This window comes from Oncorhynchus clarkii, chromosome 3, assembly GCF_045791955.1.
Source record: "Oncorhynchus clarkii lewisi isolate Uvic-CL-2024 chromosome 3, UVic_Ocla_1.0, whole genome shotgun sequence".
NCBI classification, from domain to species: domain Eukaryota; kingdom Metazoa; phylum Chordata; class Actinopteri; order Salmoniformes; family Salmonidae; genus Oncorhynchus; species Oncorhynchus clarkii.
Genome location: NC_092149.1, coordinates 5104491 through 5119661, shown reverse-complemented (window position 1 = coordinate 5119661; position 15171 = coordinate 5104491). Strand labels below are relative to the sequence as shown.

Sequence of the window (15171 nt, the reverse complement as noted above, 5' to 3'; positions counted from 1 at the left end):
ACCCTGTATATAGTCTCCACATTGACTCTGTACCGGTACCCCCTGTATATAGCCTCCACATTGACTCTGTACCGTAATACCCTGTATATAGCCTCCACATTGACTCTGTACCGTAATACCCTGTATATAGCCTCCACATTGACTCTGTACCGTAATACCCTGTATATAGCCTCCACATTGACTCTGTACCGTAATACCCTGTATATAGCCTCCACATTGACTCTGTACCGTAATACCCTGTATATAGCCTCCACATTGACTTTGTACCGTAATACCCTGTATATAGCCTCCACATTGACTCTGTACCGTAATACCCTGTATATAGCCTCCACATTGACTCTGTACCGTAATACCCTGTATATAGCCTCCACATTGACTCTGTACCGTAATACCCTGTATATAGCCTCCACATTGACTCTGTACCGTAATACCCTGTATATAGCCTCCACATTGACTCTGTACCGGTACCCCCTGTATATAGCCTCCACATTGACTCAGTACCGGTACCCCCTGTATATAGCCTCCACATTGACTCTGTACCGTAATACCCTGTATATAGCCTCCACATTGACTCTGCACCGTAACACCCTGTATATAGCCTCCACATTGACTCTGTACCGTAATACCCTGTATATAGCCTCCACATTGACTCTGTACCGTAATACCCTGTATATAGCCTCCACATTGACTCTGTACCGGTACCCTCCTGTATATAGCCTCCACATTGACTCTGTACCGTAATACCATGTATATAGCCTCCACATTGACTCTGTACCTGTACCCCCTGTATATAGCCTCCACATTGACTCTGTACTGGTACCCCCTGTATATAGCCTCCACATTGACTCTGTACCGGTACCCCCTGTATACAGCCTCCACATTGACTCTGTACCGTAATACCCTGTATATAGCCTCCACATTGACTCTGTACCGTAATACCCTGTATATAGCCTCCACATTGACTCTGTACCGTAATACCCTGTATATAGCCTCCACATTGACTCTGTACCGTAACACCCTGTATATAGCCTCCACATTGACTCTGTACCGTAACACCCTGTATATAGCCTCCACATTGACTCTGTACCGTAACACCCTGTATATAGCCTCCACATTGACTCTGTACCGTAACACCCTGTATATAGCCTCCACATTGACTCTGTACCGTAACACCCTGTATATAGCCTCCACATTGACTCTGTACCGGTACCCTGTATATAGCCTCCACATTGACTCTGTACCGTAACACCCTGTATATAGCCTCCACATTGACTCTGTACCGTAACACCCTGTATATAGCCTCCACATTGACTCTGTACCGTAACACCCTGTATATAGCCTCCACATTGACTCTGTACCGTAACACCCTGTATATAGCCTCCACATTGACTCTGTACCGTAACACCCTGTATATAGCCTCCACATTGACTCTGTACCGGTACCCTCCTGTATATAGCCTCCACATTGACTCTGTACCGTAACACCCTGTATATAGCCTCCACATTGACTCTGTACCGGTACCCCCTGTATATAGCCTCCACATTGACTCTGTACCGTAACACCCTGTATATAGTCTCCACATTGACTCTGTACCGTAATACCCTGTATATAGCCTCCACATTGACTCTGTACTGGTACCTCCTGTATATAGCCTCCACATTGACTCTGTACCGGTACCCCCTGTATATAGCCTCCACATTGACTCTGTACCGTAACACCCTGTATATAGTCTCCACATTGACTCTGTACCGTAACACCCTGTATATAGCCTCCACATTGACTCTGTACCGTAATACCCTGTATATAACCTCCACATTGACTCTGTACCATAATACCCTGTATATAACCTCCACATTGACTCTGTACCGGTACCCCCTGTATATAGCCTCCACATTGACTCTGTACCGTAACACCCTGTATATAGCCTCCACATTGACTCTGTACCGGTACCCTGTATATAGCCTCCACATTGACTCTGTACCGTAACACCCTGTATATAGCCTCCACATTGACTCTGTACCGTAACACCCTGTATATAGCCTCCACATTGACTCTGTACCGTAACACCCTGTATATAGCCTCCACATTGACTTTGTACCGGTACCCTGTATATAGCCTCCACATTGACTCTGTACCATAATACCCTGTATATAGCCTCCACATTGACTCTGTACCGTAACACCCTGTATATAGTCTCGTTATTGTTATGTAAATGTATGTTACTTTTTGATTGATTGTTTATTTAGTAAGTATTTTATTAATTATGTTTCTTGAACTGCATTGTTGGTTAAGGGCTTTTAAGTCAGCATTTCACAGTATGGTTGTATTCCGCGGATGTGACAAATAAAATTGTATTTGATTTGAACCTGAGGTATCTGGGAGTTTAGATGTGTTGTGTGTTGAGTCTGAGGTATCTGGGAGTTTAGAGGGGTTGAGTCTGAGGTATCTGGGAGTTTAGATGTGTTGTGTGTTGAGTCTGAGGTATCTGGGAGTTTAGATGTGTTGTGTGTTGAGCCTGAGGTATCTGGGAGTTTAGATGTGTTGTGTGTTGAGCCTGAGGTATCTGGGAGTTTAGATGTGTTGTGTGTTGAGCCTGAGGTATCTGGGAGTTTAGATGTGTTGTGTGTTGAGTCTGAGATATCTGGCAGTTTAGATGTGTTGTGTGTTGAGTCTGAGGTATCTGGGAGTTTAGATGTGTTGTGTGTTGAGCCTGAGGTATCTGGGAGTTTAGATGTGTTGAGCCTGAGGTATCTGGGAGTTTAGATGTGTTGAGCCTGAGATATCTGGGAGTTTAGATGTGTTGAGCCTGAGGTATCTGGGAGTTTAGATGGGTTGAGTCTGAGGTATCTGGGATTTAGATGTGTTGAGCCTGAGGTATCTGGGAGTTTAGATGTGTTGAGCCTGAGATATCTGGGAGTTTAGATGTGTTGAGCCTGAGGTATCTGGGAGTTTAGATGGGTTGAGTCTGAGGTATCTGGGAGTTTAGATGTGTTGAGCCTGAGGTATCTGGGAGTTTAGATGTGTTGAGCCTGAGGTATCTGGGAGTTTAGATGGGTTGAGTCTGAGGTATCTGGGATTTAGATGTGTTGAGCCTGAGGTATCTGGGAGTTTAGATGTGTTGTGTGTTGAGCCTGAGATATCTGGGAGTTTAGATGTGTTGTGTGTTGAGCCTGAGATATCTGGGAGTTTAGATGTGTTGTGTGTTGAGCCTGATGTATCTTGGAGTTTAGATGTGTTGAGCCTGAGATATCTGGGAGTTTAGATATGTTGAGCCTGAGGTATCTTGGAGTTTAGATGTGTTTAGCCTGAGATATCTGGGAGTTTAGATGTGTTGAGCCTGAAGTATCTGGGAGTTTAGATGTGTTGAGCCTGAGGTATCTGGGAGTTTAGATGTGTTGAGCCTGAGATATCTGGGAGTTTAGATGGATGAGTCTGAGGTATCTAGGAGTTTAGATGTGTTGAGTCTGAGATATCTGGGAGTTTAGATGTGTTGAGTCTGAGATATCTGGGAGTTTAGATGTGTTGAGTCTGAGGTATCTGGGAGTTTAGATGTGTTGTGTGTTGAGCCTGAGGTATCTGGGAGTTTAGATATGTTGAGCCTGAGGTATACGGGAGTTTAGATGTGTTGAGCCTGAGGTATCTGGGAGTTTAGATGTGTTGAGCCTGAGGTATCTGAGAGTTTAGATGTGTTGAGTCTGAGGTATCTGGTAGTTTAGATGTGTTGAGTCTGAGATATCTTAGAGTTTCGATGTGTTGAGTCTGAGATATCTGGGAGTTTAGATGTGTTGAGCCTGAGGTATCTGGGAGTTTAGATGTGTTGAGCCTGAGGTATCTGGGAGTTTAGATGTGTTGAGTCTGAGGTATCTGGGAGTTTAGATGTGTTGTGTGTTGAGCCTGAGGTATCTGGGAGTTTAGATATGTTGAGCCTGAGGTATCTGAGAGTTTAGATGTGTTGAGTCTGAGGTATCTGGTAGTTTAGATGTGTTGAGCCTGAAATACTACTCTATGATAATACATTAACATGGCTATAACCCTAATGTCACGGTAGATAGGTCCCCAGATCCTCTAAAGGTTATACAGCTGCACCATCGAGAGCATCCTGACCAGTTGCATCACCGCCTTGAATGGCAACTGCTCGGCATCTGACTGTAAAGCGCTACATTTAGTAAATGTTTTCTTGAAACTGCATTGTTGATTAAGTGCTTGTGTTATGATGTGCTCTGAGAGTCAGGAAGCAAATTCAGTGAGTGTTTTAATAAATAAACGGAATAAAATACAAAACAAGAAACTCGAACAGCACACAGACAGACAGGAAACTGAAACAGAAACAATGACGTCTGGGGAAGGAACCAAAGGCAGAGACATATATAGGGAAGGAACCAAAGAGAGGGACATATATAGGGGAGGAACCAAAGGGAGGGACATATATAGGGGAGGAACCAAAGGGAGGGACATATATAGGGAAGGAACCAAAGGGAGAGACATATATAGGGACGGAACCAAAGGGAGAGACATATATAAAGAAGGAACCAAAGGGAGAGACATATAGTGGGGCAAAAAAAGTATTTAGTCAGCCACCAATTGTGCAAGTTCTCCCACATAAAAAGATGAGAGAGGCCTGTAATTTTCATCGTAGGTACACTTCAACTATGACAAACAAAATGAGGAAAAAAAATCCAGAAAATCACATTGTAGGATTTTTTTATGAATTTATTTGCAAATTATGGTGGAAAATAAGCTTGTAAGTAGTCATTGTGCACGGTATTCGTGTTGTATTCGGTGCGTGTGACAAAAGCTTTAAAAGGCTTTAAAACAACAAAGTTTTCTCTCAGCCTCATGGCAAAATGTGTAGAATTGCAGGATATTAGCTAGCAACAACAACATATCTCTCTACTCCATGACAAAATGTGTAGAATTGCAGGATATTATCTAGCAACAACAAAATCTCTCTACCCCATGACAAAATGTGTAGAATTGCAGGATATTATCTAGCAACAACAAAATCTCTCTGCCCCATGACAAAATGTGTAGAATTGCAGGTAAATTCGCTGGAACACTGAAGAAAAGAAATGCTCTCTTCGATGCCATTTAGACGGGCCTTTAAAATGTTCCTTCCCCGGTGCCCAGGAACATGGTGGGTCCAGCCAAACACTGCCAAGGTTATAGCAAAACTCTTTCTATGTTATTTTATCTCACTCAAGTTGTGTTCTGATTATTTAATAACAGGAGGGTGGGGGTGGGGGTTACCCTGATGAATTTACTACCACAAAAGGTGTCCCCGCACCCAAGACGGTTGAGAACACCTGCTCTGATTGGACTAAATTTGGGACTGTTAAGTCTTTGTTCCTTGAAGTTTCACTAATGTTCTGTAGAGATGTGATGTTCTGGTGTGTCGGGCACCTCCGTGAGATGCTTTAAATAACTGAAGATTAATGACACAAATAGGCATCAATACTGGCCTGTCTGATTTGACAGGACATTTGTCTCAGCGTAATGGCTACGGTTTTACTGCTCTTAGCTCCAATTCACTGTGATATGTTTATGACAGTAATCGGATTCACTGTACCAGCTGGTTCATGGATAATCGTTCCCATATTTCACTGTGATATGTGTATGACAGTAATCTGATTCACTGTACCAGTCGGTTCATGGGGCGGCAGGGTAGCCTAGTGGTTAAAGAGTTGGACTAGTAACCGGAAGGTTGCAAGTTCATATCCCCCGAGCTGACAAGGTACAATTCTGTTGTTCTGCCCCTGAACAGGCAGTTAACCCACTGTTCCTAGGCCGTCATTGAAAATAAGAATTTGTTCTTAACTGACTTGCCTAGTTAAATAAAGGTAAAATCTCATATTTATATATATTATATATATACGTGTGTGTGTGTGTATTGGCCTGTGTGTGGTGCAGGTGTGTTCCTCCCCCTAGCCGTGTCCTGTGGGGTGTTGATGCCTGCCTCGTGTCACCCTGTGTGTGTGTTCCTCCCCCTAGCTGTGGCGTTTGGCGTGCAGATGCCTCGTGTCACCCTGTGTGTGTGTTCCTCCCCAGTCACCCTGTGTGTGTGTTCTTCCCCCTAGCCGTGGCGTGTGGCGTGCAGATGCCTCGTGTCACCCTGTGTGTGTGTTCCTCCCCCTAGCCGTGGCGTGTGGCGTGCAGATGCCTGCCTCATGTGTCTCCCTGTGTGTGTGTTCCTCCCCCCAGCCGTGGCGTGTGGCGTGCAGATGCCTCATGTGTCACCCTGTGTGTGTTCCTCCCCCTAGCCGTGGCGTGTGGCGTGCAGATGCCTCATGTGTCACCCTGTGTGTGTTCCTCCCCCTAGCCGTGGCGTGTGGCGTGCAGATGCCTTGTGTCACCCTGTGTGTGTGTTCCTCCCCCCAGCCGTGGCGTGTGGCGTGCAGATGCCTCATGTGTCACCCTGTGTGTGTGTTCCTCCCCCTAGCCGTGGCGTGTGGCGTGCAGATGCCTTGTGTCACCCTGTGTGTGTGTTCCTCCCCCCAGCCGTGGCGTGTGGCGTGCAGATGCCTCATGTGTCACCCTGTGTGTGTGTTCCTCCCCCTAGCCGTGGCGTGTGGCGTGCAGATGCCTCATGTGTCACCCTGTGTGTGTTCCTCCCCCTAGCCGTGGCGTGTGGCGTGCAGATGCCTCATGTGTCAGCCTGTGTGTGTTCCTCCCCCTAGCCGTGGCGTGTGGCGTGCAGATGCCTCATGTGTCACCCTGTGTGTGTTCCTCCCCCTAGCCGTGGCGTGTGGCGTGCAGATGCCTCATGTGTCACCCTGTGTGTGTTCCTCCCCCCTAGCCGTGGCGTGTGGCGTGCAGATGCCTCATGTGTCACCCTGTGTGTGTTCCTCCCCCTAGCCGTGGCGTGTGGCGTGCAGATGCCTCATGTGTCACCCTGTGTGTGTTCCTCCCCCTAGCCGTGGCGTGTGGTGTGCAGATGCCTCGTGTCACCCTGTGTGTGTGTTCCTCCCCCCAGCCGTGGCGTGTGGCGTGCAGATGCCTCATGTGTCACCCTGTGTGTGTTCCTCCCCCTAGCCGTGGCGTGTGGCGTGCAGATGCCTCATGTGTCTCCCTGTGTGTGTGTTCCTCCCCCCAGCCGTGGCGTGTGGCGTGCAGATGCCTCATGTGTCACCCTGTGTGTGTTCCTCCCCCTAGCCGTGGCGTGTGGCGTGCAGATGCCTCATGTGTCACCCTGTGTGTGTTCCTCCCCCTAGCCGTGGCGTGTGGCGTGCAGATGCCTCATGTGTCAGCCTGTGTGTGTTCCTCCCCCTAGCCGTGGCGTGTGGCGTGCAGATGCCTCATGTGTCACCCTGTGTGTGTGTTCCTCCCCCTAGCCGTGGCGTGTGGCGTGCAGATGCCTCATGTGTCAGCCTGTGTGTGTTCCTCCCCCTAGCCGTGGCGTGTGGCGTGCAGATGCCTCATGTGTCACCCTGTGTGTGTTCCTCCCCCTAGCCGTGGCGTGTGGCGTGCAGATGCCTCATGTGTCAGCCTGTGTGTGTTCCTCCCCCTAGCCGTGGCGTGTGGCGTGCAGATGCCTCATGTGTCAGCCTGTGTGTGTTCCTCCCCCTAGCCGTGGCGTGTGGCGTGCAGATGCCTCATGTGTCACCCTGTGTGTGTTCCTCCCCCCTAGCCGTGGCGTGTGGCGTGCAGATGCCTCATGTGTCACCCTGTGTGTGTGTTCCTCCCCCTAGCCGTGGCGTGTGGCGTGCAGATGCCTCATGTGTCACCCTGTGTGTGTTCCTCCCCCTAGCCGTGGCGTGTGGCGTGCAGATGCCTCATGTGTCAGCCTGTGTGTGTTCCTCCCCCTAGCCGTGGCGTGTGGCGTGCAGATGCCTCATGTGTCACCCTGTGTGTGTTCCTCCCCCTAGCCGTGGCGTGTGGCGTGCAGATGCCTCATGTGTCACCCTGTGTGTGTTCCTCCCCCCTAGCCGTGGCGTGTGGCGTGCAGATGCCTCATGTGTCACCCTGTGTGTGTTCCTCCCCCTAGCCGTGGCGTGTGGCGTGCAGATGCCTCATGTGTCACCCTGTGTGTGTTCCTCCCCCTAGCCGTGGCGTGTGGCGTGCAGATGCCTCGTGTCACCCTGTGTGTGTGTTCCTCCCCCCAGCCGTGGCGTGTGGCGTGCAGATGCCTCATGTGTCACCCTGTGTGTGTTCCTCCCCCTAGCCGTGGCGTGTGGCGTGCAGATGCCTCATGTGTCTCCCTGTGTGTGTGTTCCTCCCCCCAGCCGTGGCGTGTGGCGTGCAGATGCCTCATGTGTCACCCTGTGTGTGTTCCTCCCCCTAGCCGTGGCGTGTGGCGTGCAGATGCCTCATGTGTCACCCTGTGTGTGTTCCTCCCCCTAGCCGTGGCGTGTGGCGTGCAGATGCCTCATGTGTCAGCCTGTGTGTGTTCCTCCCCCTAGCCGTGGCGTGTGGCGTGCAGATGCCTCATGTGTCACCCTGTGTGTGTGTTCCTCCCCCTAGCCGTGGCGTGTGGCGTGCAGATGCCTCATGTGTCAGCCTGTGTGTGTTCCTCCCCCTAGCCGTGGCGTGTGGCGTGCAGATGCCTCATGTGTCAGCCTGTGTGTGTTCCTCCCCCTAGCCGTGGCGTGTGGCGTGCAGATGCCTCATGTGTCAGCCTGTGTGTGTTCCTCCCCCGCGCCGTGGCGTGTGGCGTGCAGATGCCTCATGTGTCACCCTGTGTGTGTTCCTCCCCCTAGCCGTGGCGTGTGGCGTGCAGATGCCTCATGTGTCAGCCTGTGTGTGTTCCTCCCCCTAGCCGTGGCGTGTGGCGTGCAGATGCCTCATGTGTCAGCCTGTGTGTGTTCCTCCCCCTAGCCGTGGCGTGTGGCGTGCAGATGCCTCATGTGTCAGCCTGTGTGTGTTTCTCCCCCTAGCCGTGGCGTGTGGCGTGCAGATGCCTCATGTGTCAGCCTGTGTGTGTTCCTCCCCCTAGCCGTGGCGTGTGGCGTGCAGATGCCTCATGTGTCACCCTGTGTGTGTTCCTCCCCCTAGCCGTGGCGTGTGGCGTGCAGATGCCTCGTGTCACCCTGTGTGTGTTCCTCCCCCTAGCCGTGGCGTGTGGCGTGCAGATGCCTCATGTGTCACCCTGTGTGTGTTCCTCCCCCTAGCCGTGGCGTGTGGCGTGCAGATGCCTCATGTGTCACCCTGTGTGTGTTCCTCCCCCTAGCCGTGGCGTGTGGCGTGCAGATGCCTCATGTGTCACCCTGTGTGTGTGTTCCTCCCCCTAGCCGTGGCGTGTGGCGTGCCCACTGCGCCGCTGAATGGAGGCGTCCAGGCTGTTGATTACTCCGTGGCAGCACGTTTAACCTACTTCTGCAACAACGGCTTCAGGCTCTCCTCCAAGGATCTCACCGCCACCGTCTGCCAGCCTGACGGCACATGGAGCAACCACAACAAGATACCCCGCTGCCCAGGTAGGAAGGGAGATACGATTAACACACACACTCATGGAGCAACCACAACAAGATACCTTGCTGCCCAGGTAGGACAAGAGATACTATTAACACACACACTCATGGAGCAACCACAACAAGATACCTCGCTGCCCAGGTAGGACAAGAGATACGATTAACACACACACTCATGGAGCAGCCACAACAAGATACCTTGACTAATGAACGACAGATTAAACTGTCCCCTTTTGGTGAGGTGTTGACTAATGATCGACAGATTAAACTGTCTCCCTTTTGGTGAGGTGCTGACTAATGAACGACAGATTAAACTGTCTCCCTTTTGGTGAGGTGTTGACTAATGAACGACAGATTAAACTGTCCCCTTTTGGTGAGGTGTTGACTAATGAACGACAGATTAAACTGTCTCCCTTTTGGTGAGGTGCTGACAGATTAAATTTACCCCTTTTGGTGAGGTGTTGACTAATGAACGACAGATTAAACTGTCTCCCTTTTGGTGAGGTGTTGACTAATGAACGACAGATTAAACTGTCCCCTTTTGGTGAGGTGCTGACTAATGAACGACAGATTAAACTGTCTCCTTTTGGTGAGGTGTTGACAGATTAAACTGTCTCCCTTTTGGTGAGAGGTTGACTAATGAACGACAGATTAAACTGTCTCCCTTTTGGTGAGGTGTTGACTAATGAACGACAGATTAAACTGCCTCCCTTTTGGTGAGGTGTTGACTAATGAACGACAGATTAAACTGCCTCCCTTTTGGTGAGGTGTTGACTAATGAACGACAGATTAAACTGTCTCCCTTTTGGTGAGGTGTTGACTAATGAACGACAGATTAAACTGTCCCCCCCCCCCCCCCCCCCCAAGCTCCATCTCTCAGCTGTACACCAGAAGAGGTGGGGGGGGGGGGGCTGCCGTTTGTAGTTTGTTTTCTTCTTTCAAATCCCAGACTGTAACTTTAATTGCGTTGGTTTCTTCTCTGTGTTTGTGGTCCCACAGTGGTGGTCTTCCCCAGTCTGGGCTCCTTCTCTCTGGACCATGAGTTTACTATTCTCTGTGTTTGTGGTCCCACAGTGGTGGTCTGCCCCAGTCTGGGCTCCTTCTCTCTGGACCACGGGAAGTGGACGATCGTCAACGGGTCCAGCTATGAGTTCAGAACCAAGGTGGTCTTCAGCTGTAACCCGGGTTACTACCGGATCGGTCCCGCTCACATCCAGTGCCTGGCCAATGGGGCGTGGAGCTGGCGGAACGAACGACCTCGATGCAGAAGTGGGTGGTGACATTTTACCACTGAAGACTTGATCTCGTCTTGATCAAGTCTTCGTTGTGTAGAGATCGTCTCCCTGTTGTCATGGGAACTATTGTAGGAGAGTCTTGAATAGATTCAGATTGTTTTCTCTTTGAACGGTGCGTGTGTGTGTGCGTGTGTGTGTGTGTGTGTGTGTGCGTGCGTGCGGGTTGAGAGTATTGAATAAGTATTGATCCATTCAGTAATGATTTAAAACAGGTCTCTCTATACAGGGCACCTCCATTAGAACGTTAAAGGTGTTGAACACAAAGAGAACAGTCATCCAGCTGTGAAAGAGTCAATCAGTTCTGTTTTATCTCACTGGGGTCAGTGGGGAAGATATACATTACTGTTGACATGATACAGTAAGCCAACTATCTCCTCTGCTCTCCACTGTTTATCTCTCTCTCTCTCTCTCTTGTCCCCTGTCTGTCTCTCTCTGTTGTCCCCTGTCTGTCTCTCTCTCTCTCTCTCTCTCTCTCTCTCTCTCTCTCTCTCTCTCTCTCTCTCTCTCTCTCTCTCTTGTCCCCTGTCTGTCTCTCTATGTTGTCCCCTGTCTGTCTCTCTCTCTCTCTCTCTCTCTCTCTCTCTCTCTCTCTCTCTCTCTCTCTCTCTCTCTCTCTCTCTCTCTCTGTTGTCCCCTGTCTGTCTCTTGCTCTCTCTCTCTGTCTCTCTCTCTCTCTCTGCTCACCACTCTCTCTCTCTCTCTCTCTCTGCTCTCCCATGTCTGTCTCTCTCTCTGCTCAAAACTGTCTCTCTCTCTCTCTGCTCTCCCCTGTATGTCTCTCTCTCTTTGCTCTCCCCTGTCTGTCTTTCTCTCTCTGCTCTCCCCTGTCTGTCTCTCTCTCTCTGCTCTCCCCTGTCTCTCTCTGTCTCTATCTCTGCTCTCCCCTGTCCGTCTCTCTCTCTCTGCTTTCCCCTGTCTGTCTGTCTCTCTCTCTCTCTCTCTCTGCTTTCCCCTGTCTGTCTCTCTCTCACTCTCTCTCTGCTCTCCCCTGTCTGTCTCTCTCTCGCTCTCTCTGCTCTCCACTGTCTCTCTCTCTCTCTTCTTTCCACTGTCTGTCTGTCTCTCTCTCTCTCTCTCTCAATTCAATTCAATTCAATTCAAGGGCTTTATTGGCATGGGAAACATGTGTTAACATTGCCAAAGCAAGTGAGGTAGACACAATACAAAGTGAATATATAAAGTGAAAAACAACAAAAATTAACAGTAAACATTACACATACAGAGGTTTCAAAACAGTAAAGACATTACAAATGTCATATTATATATATATACAGTGTTTTAACAATGTACAAATGGTTAAAGGACACAAGATAAAATAAATAAGCATAAATATGGGTTGTATTTACAATGGTGTGTGTTCTTCACTGGTTGCCCTTTTCTCGTGGCAACAGGTCACAAATCTTGCTGCTGTGATGGCACACTGTGGAATTTCACCCAGTAGATATGGTAGTTTTTCAATTTTGGATTTGTTTTCGAATTCTTTGTGGATCGGTGTAATCTGAGGGAAATATGTCTCTCTAATATGGTCATACATTGGGCAGGAGGTTAGGAAGTGCAGCTCAGTTTCCACCTCATTTTGTGGGCAGTGAGCACATAGCCTGTCTTCTCTTGAGAGCCATGTCTGCCTACGGCGGCCTTTCTCAATAGCAAGGCTATCTCTCTCTCTCTCTCTCTGCTCTCCCCTGTCTGTCTGTCTCTCTCTCTCTCTCTGCTTTCCCCTTTCTGTCTCTCTCTCGCTCTATCTCTCTCTGCTCTCCCCTGTCTGTCTCTCTCTCTTTCTCTCTGTTCTCCCCTGTCTCTCTCTCTCTGCTCTCCCCTGTCTCTCTCTCTCTCTGCTCTCCCCTGTCTCTCTCTCTCTCTCTGCTCTCCCCTGTCTGTCTCTCTCTGCTCTCCCTTGTCTCTCTCTCTGCTCTCCCTTGTCTGTCTCTCTCTCTTTCTCTCTATTCTCCCCTGTCTGTCTCTCTCTCTCTCTGCTCTCCCCTGTCTCTCTCTCTCTCTGCTCTCCCCTGTCGCTCTCTCTCTCTGCTCTCCCCTGTCTGTCTCTCTCTGCTCTCCCTTGTCTCTCTCTCTCTCTCTGCTCTCCCCTGTCTCTCTCTGTCTGCTCTCCCCTGTCTGTCTCTCTCTGCTCTCCCCTGTCTCTCTCTCTCTCTGCTCTCCCCTGTCTGTCTCTCTCTCTTCTCTCCCCTGTCTCTCTCTCTCTTTCTCTCTCTCTCTCTGCTCTCCCCTGTCCGTCTCTCTCTCTCTGCTTTCCCCTGTCCCGCTCTCTCTCTGCTCTCCCCTGTCTCTCTCTCTCTCTCTCTCTCTCTCTCTCTCTCTCTCTATCTCTGCTCTCCCATGTCCGTCTCTCTCTCTCTGCTCTCCCCTGTCTGTCTCTCTCTGCTCTCCACTGTCTCTCTCTCTGCTCTCCCCTGTCTGTCTCTCTCTGCTCTCAATTGTCTCTCTCTCTCTCTCTGCTCTCCCCTGTCTGTCTCTCTCTCTCTGCTCTCCCCTGTCTGTCTCTCTCTCTGCTCTCCCCTGTCTCTCTCTCTCTGCTCTCCCCTGTCCGTCTCTCTCTCTCTGCTCTCCCCTGTCTCTCTCTCTCTCTCTCTCTCTCTCTCTCTCTCTCTCTCTCTCTCTCTCTCTCTCTCTCTCTGCTCTCCCATGTCCGTCTCTCTCTCTCTGCTCTCCCCTGTCTGTGTCTCTCTGCTCTCCACTGTCTCTCTCTCTCTGCTCTCCCCTGTCTGTCTCTCTCTGCTCTCAATTGTCTCTCTCTCTCTCTCTGCTCTCCCCTGTCTGTCTCTCTCTCTCTGCTCTCCCCTGTCTGTCTCTCTCTCTGCTCTCCCCTGTCTCTCTCTCTCTGCTCTCCCCTGTCCGTCTCTCTCTCTCTGCTCTCCCCTGTCTCTCTCTCTCTCTCTCTCTCTCTCTGCTCTCCCCTGTCCGTCTCTCTTTCTCTGCTCTCCCCTATCTGTCTCTCTCTGCTCTCCCCTGTCTCTCTCTCTCTCTCTCTCTCTCTGCTCTCCTCTCTCTCTCTCTCTCTCTCTCTCTCTCTCTCTCTCTCTCTCTCTCTCTCTGCTATCTCCTGTCTGTCTCTCTCTCTCTCTGCTATCCCCTGTCTCTCTCTCTCTCTGCTCTCCCCTGCCCGTCTCTCTCTCTCTCTCTCTGCTTTCCTCTGTCTGTCTCTCTCTCTCTCTCTGCTCTCCCCTGTCTCTCTCTGTCTCTCTCTCTCTCTCTCTGCTCTCCCCTGTCTCTCTCTCTCTCTCTCTCTCTCTCTCTCTCTCTCTCTGCTATCCCCTGTCTGTCTCTCTCTCTCTGCTATCCCCTGTCTGTCTCTCTCTCTGCTCTCCCCTGCCCGTCTCTCTCTCTCTCTGCTTTCCTCTGTCTGTCTCTCTCTGCTCTCCCCTGCCCGTCTCTCTCTCGCTCTCTGCTTTCCTCTGTCTGTCTCTCTCTCTCTCTGCTCTCCCCTGTCTCTCTCTCTCACTCTCTCTGTCTCTCTGTCTCTCGCTCTCTCTCTCTCTCTGCTCTCCCCTGTCTCTCTCTCTCTCTCTCTCTCTCTCTCTGCTATCCCCTGTCTGTCTCTCTCTCTTTGCTATCCCCTGTCTGTCTCTCTCTCTGCTCTCCCCTGCCCGTCTCTCTCTCTCTCTGCTTTCCTCTGTCTGTCTCTCTCTCTCTGCTCTCCCCTGTCTCTCTCTCTCTCTCTCTGCTCTCCCCTGTCTGTCTCTCTTGCTGCTCTCCACTGTCTCTCTCTCTCTCTCTGGTCTCACCTGTCTCTCTCTCTCTCTCTGGTCTCCCCTGTCTCTCTCTCTCTTTCTCTGCTCTCCCCTGTCTCTCTCTTTCTGGTCTCCCCTGTCTCTCTCTCTGGTCTCCCCTGTCTCTCTCTCTCTTCTCTCCCCTGTCTCTCTCTCTCTCTCTGCTCTCCCCTGTCTCTCTCTCTCTGGTCTCACCTGTCTCTCTCTCTGGTCTCCCCTGTCTCTCTCTCTGGTCTCCCCTGTCTCTCTTTCTCTCTGCTCTCCCCTGTCTGTCTCTCTCTCTCTCTGCTCTCCCCTGTCTCTCTCTCTCTCTGCTCTCCCCTGTCGCTCTCTCTCTGCTCTCCCTTGTCTCTCTCTCTGCTCTCCCCTGTCTGTCTCTCTCTCTGTCTCTCTATTCTCCCCTGTCTGTCTCTCTCTCTCTCTGCTCTCCCCTGTCTCTCTCTCTCTCTGCTCTCCCCTGTCGCTCTCTCTCTGCTCTCCCCTGTCTGTCTCTCTCTGCTCTCCCCTGTCTCTCTCTCTCTCTGCTCTCCCCTGTCTGTCTCTCTCTCTGCTCTCCCCTGTCTCTCTCTCTCTTTCTCTCTCTCTCTCTGCTCTCCCCTGTCCGTCTCTCTCTCTCTGCTTTCCCCTGTCTCGCTCTCTCTCTCTGCTCTCCCCTGTCTCTCTCTCTCTCTCTGTCTCTCTCTCTCTCTCTCTCTCTCTCTCTGCTCTCCCCTGTCTGTCTCTCTCTGCTCTCCACTGTCTCTCTCT

The 15171-nt window shown here is 50.6% G+C and overlaps 1 protein-coding gene across 1 annotated transcript in view; it reads left to right on the top strand.

Moving 5' to 3' along the window:
- Positions 1-15171, top strand: part of LOC139405583 (CUB and sushi domain-containing protein 3-like) — a 493337-nt gene that overhangs the window by 381388 nt on the left and 96778 nt on the right. Inside the window, exons 48-49 of the mRNA XM_071147995.1 lie at positions 9225-9410; positions 10479-10673. Coding sequence (XP_071004096.1) covers positions 9225-9410; positions 10479-10673 — 381 coding nt within the window. The remainder of the gene's footprint in view (positions 1-9224; positions 9411-10478; positions 10674-15171) is intronic.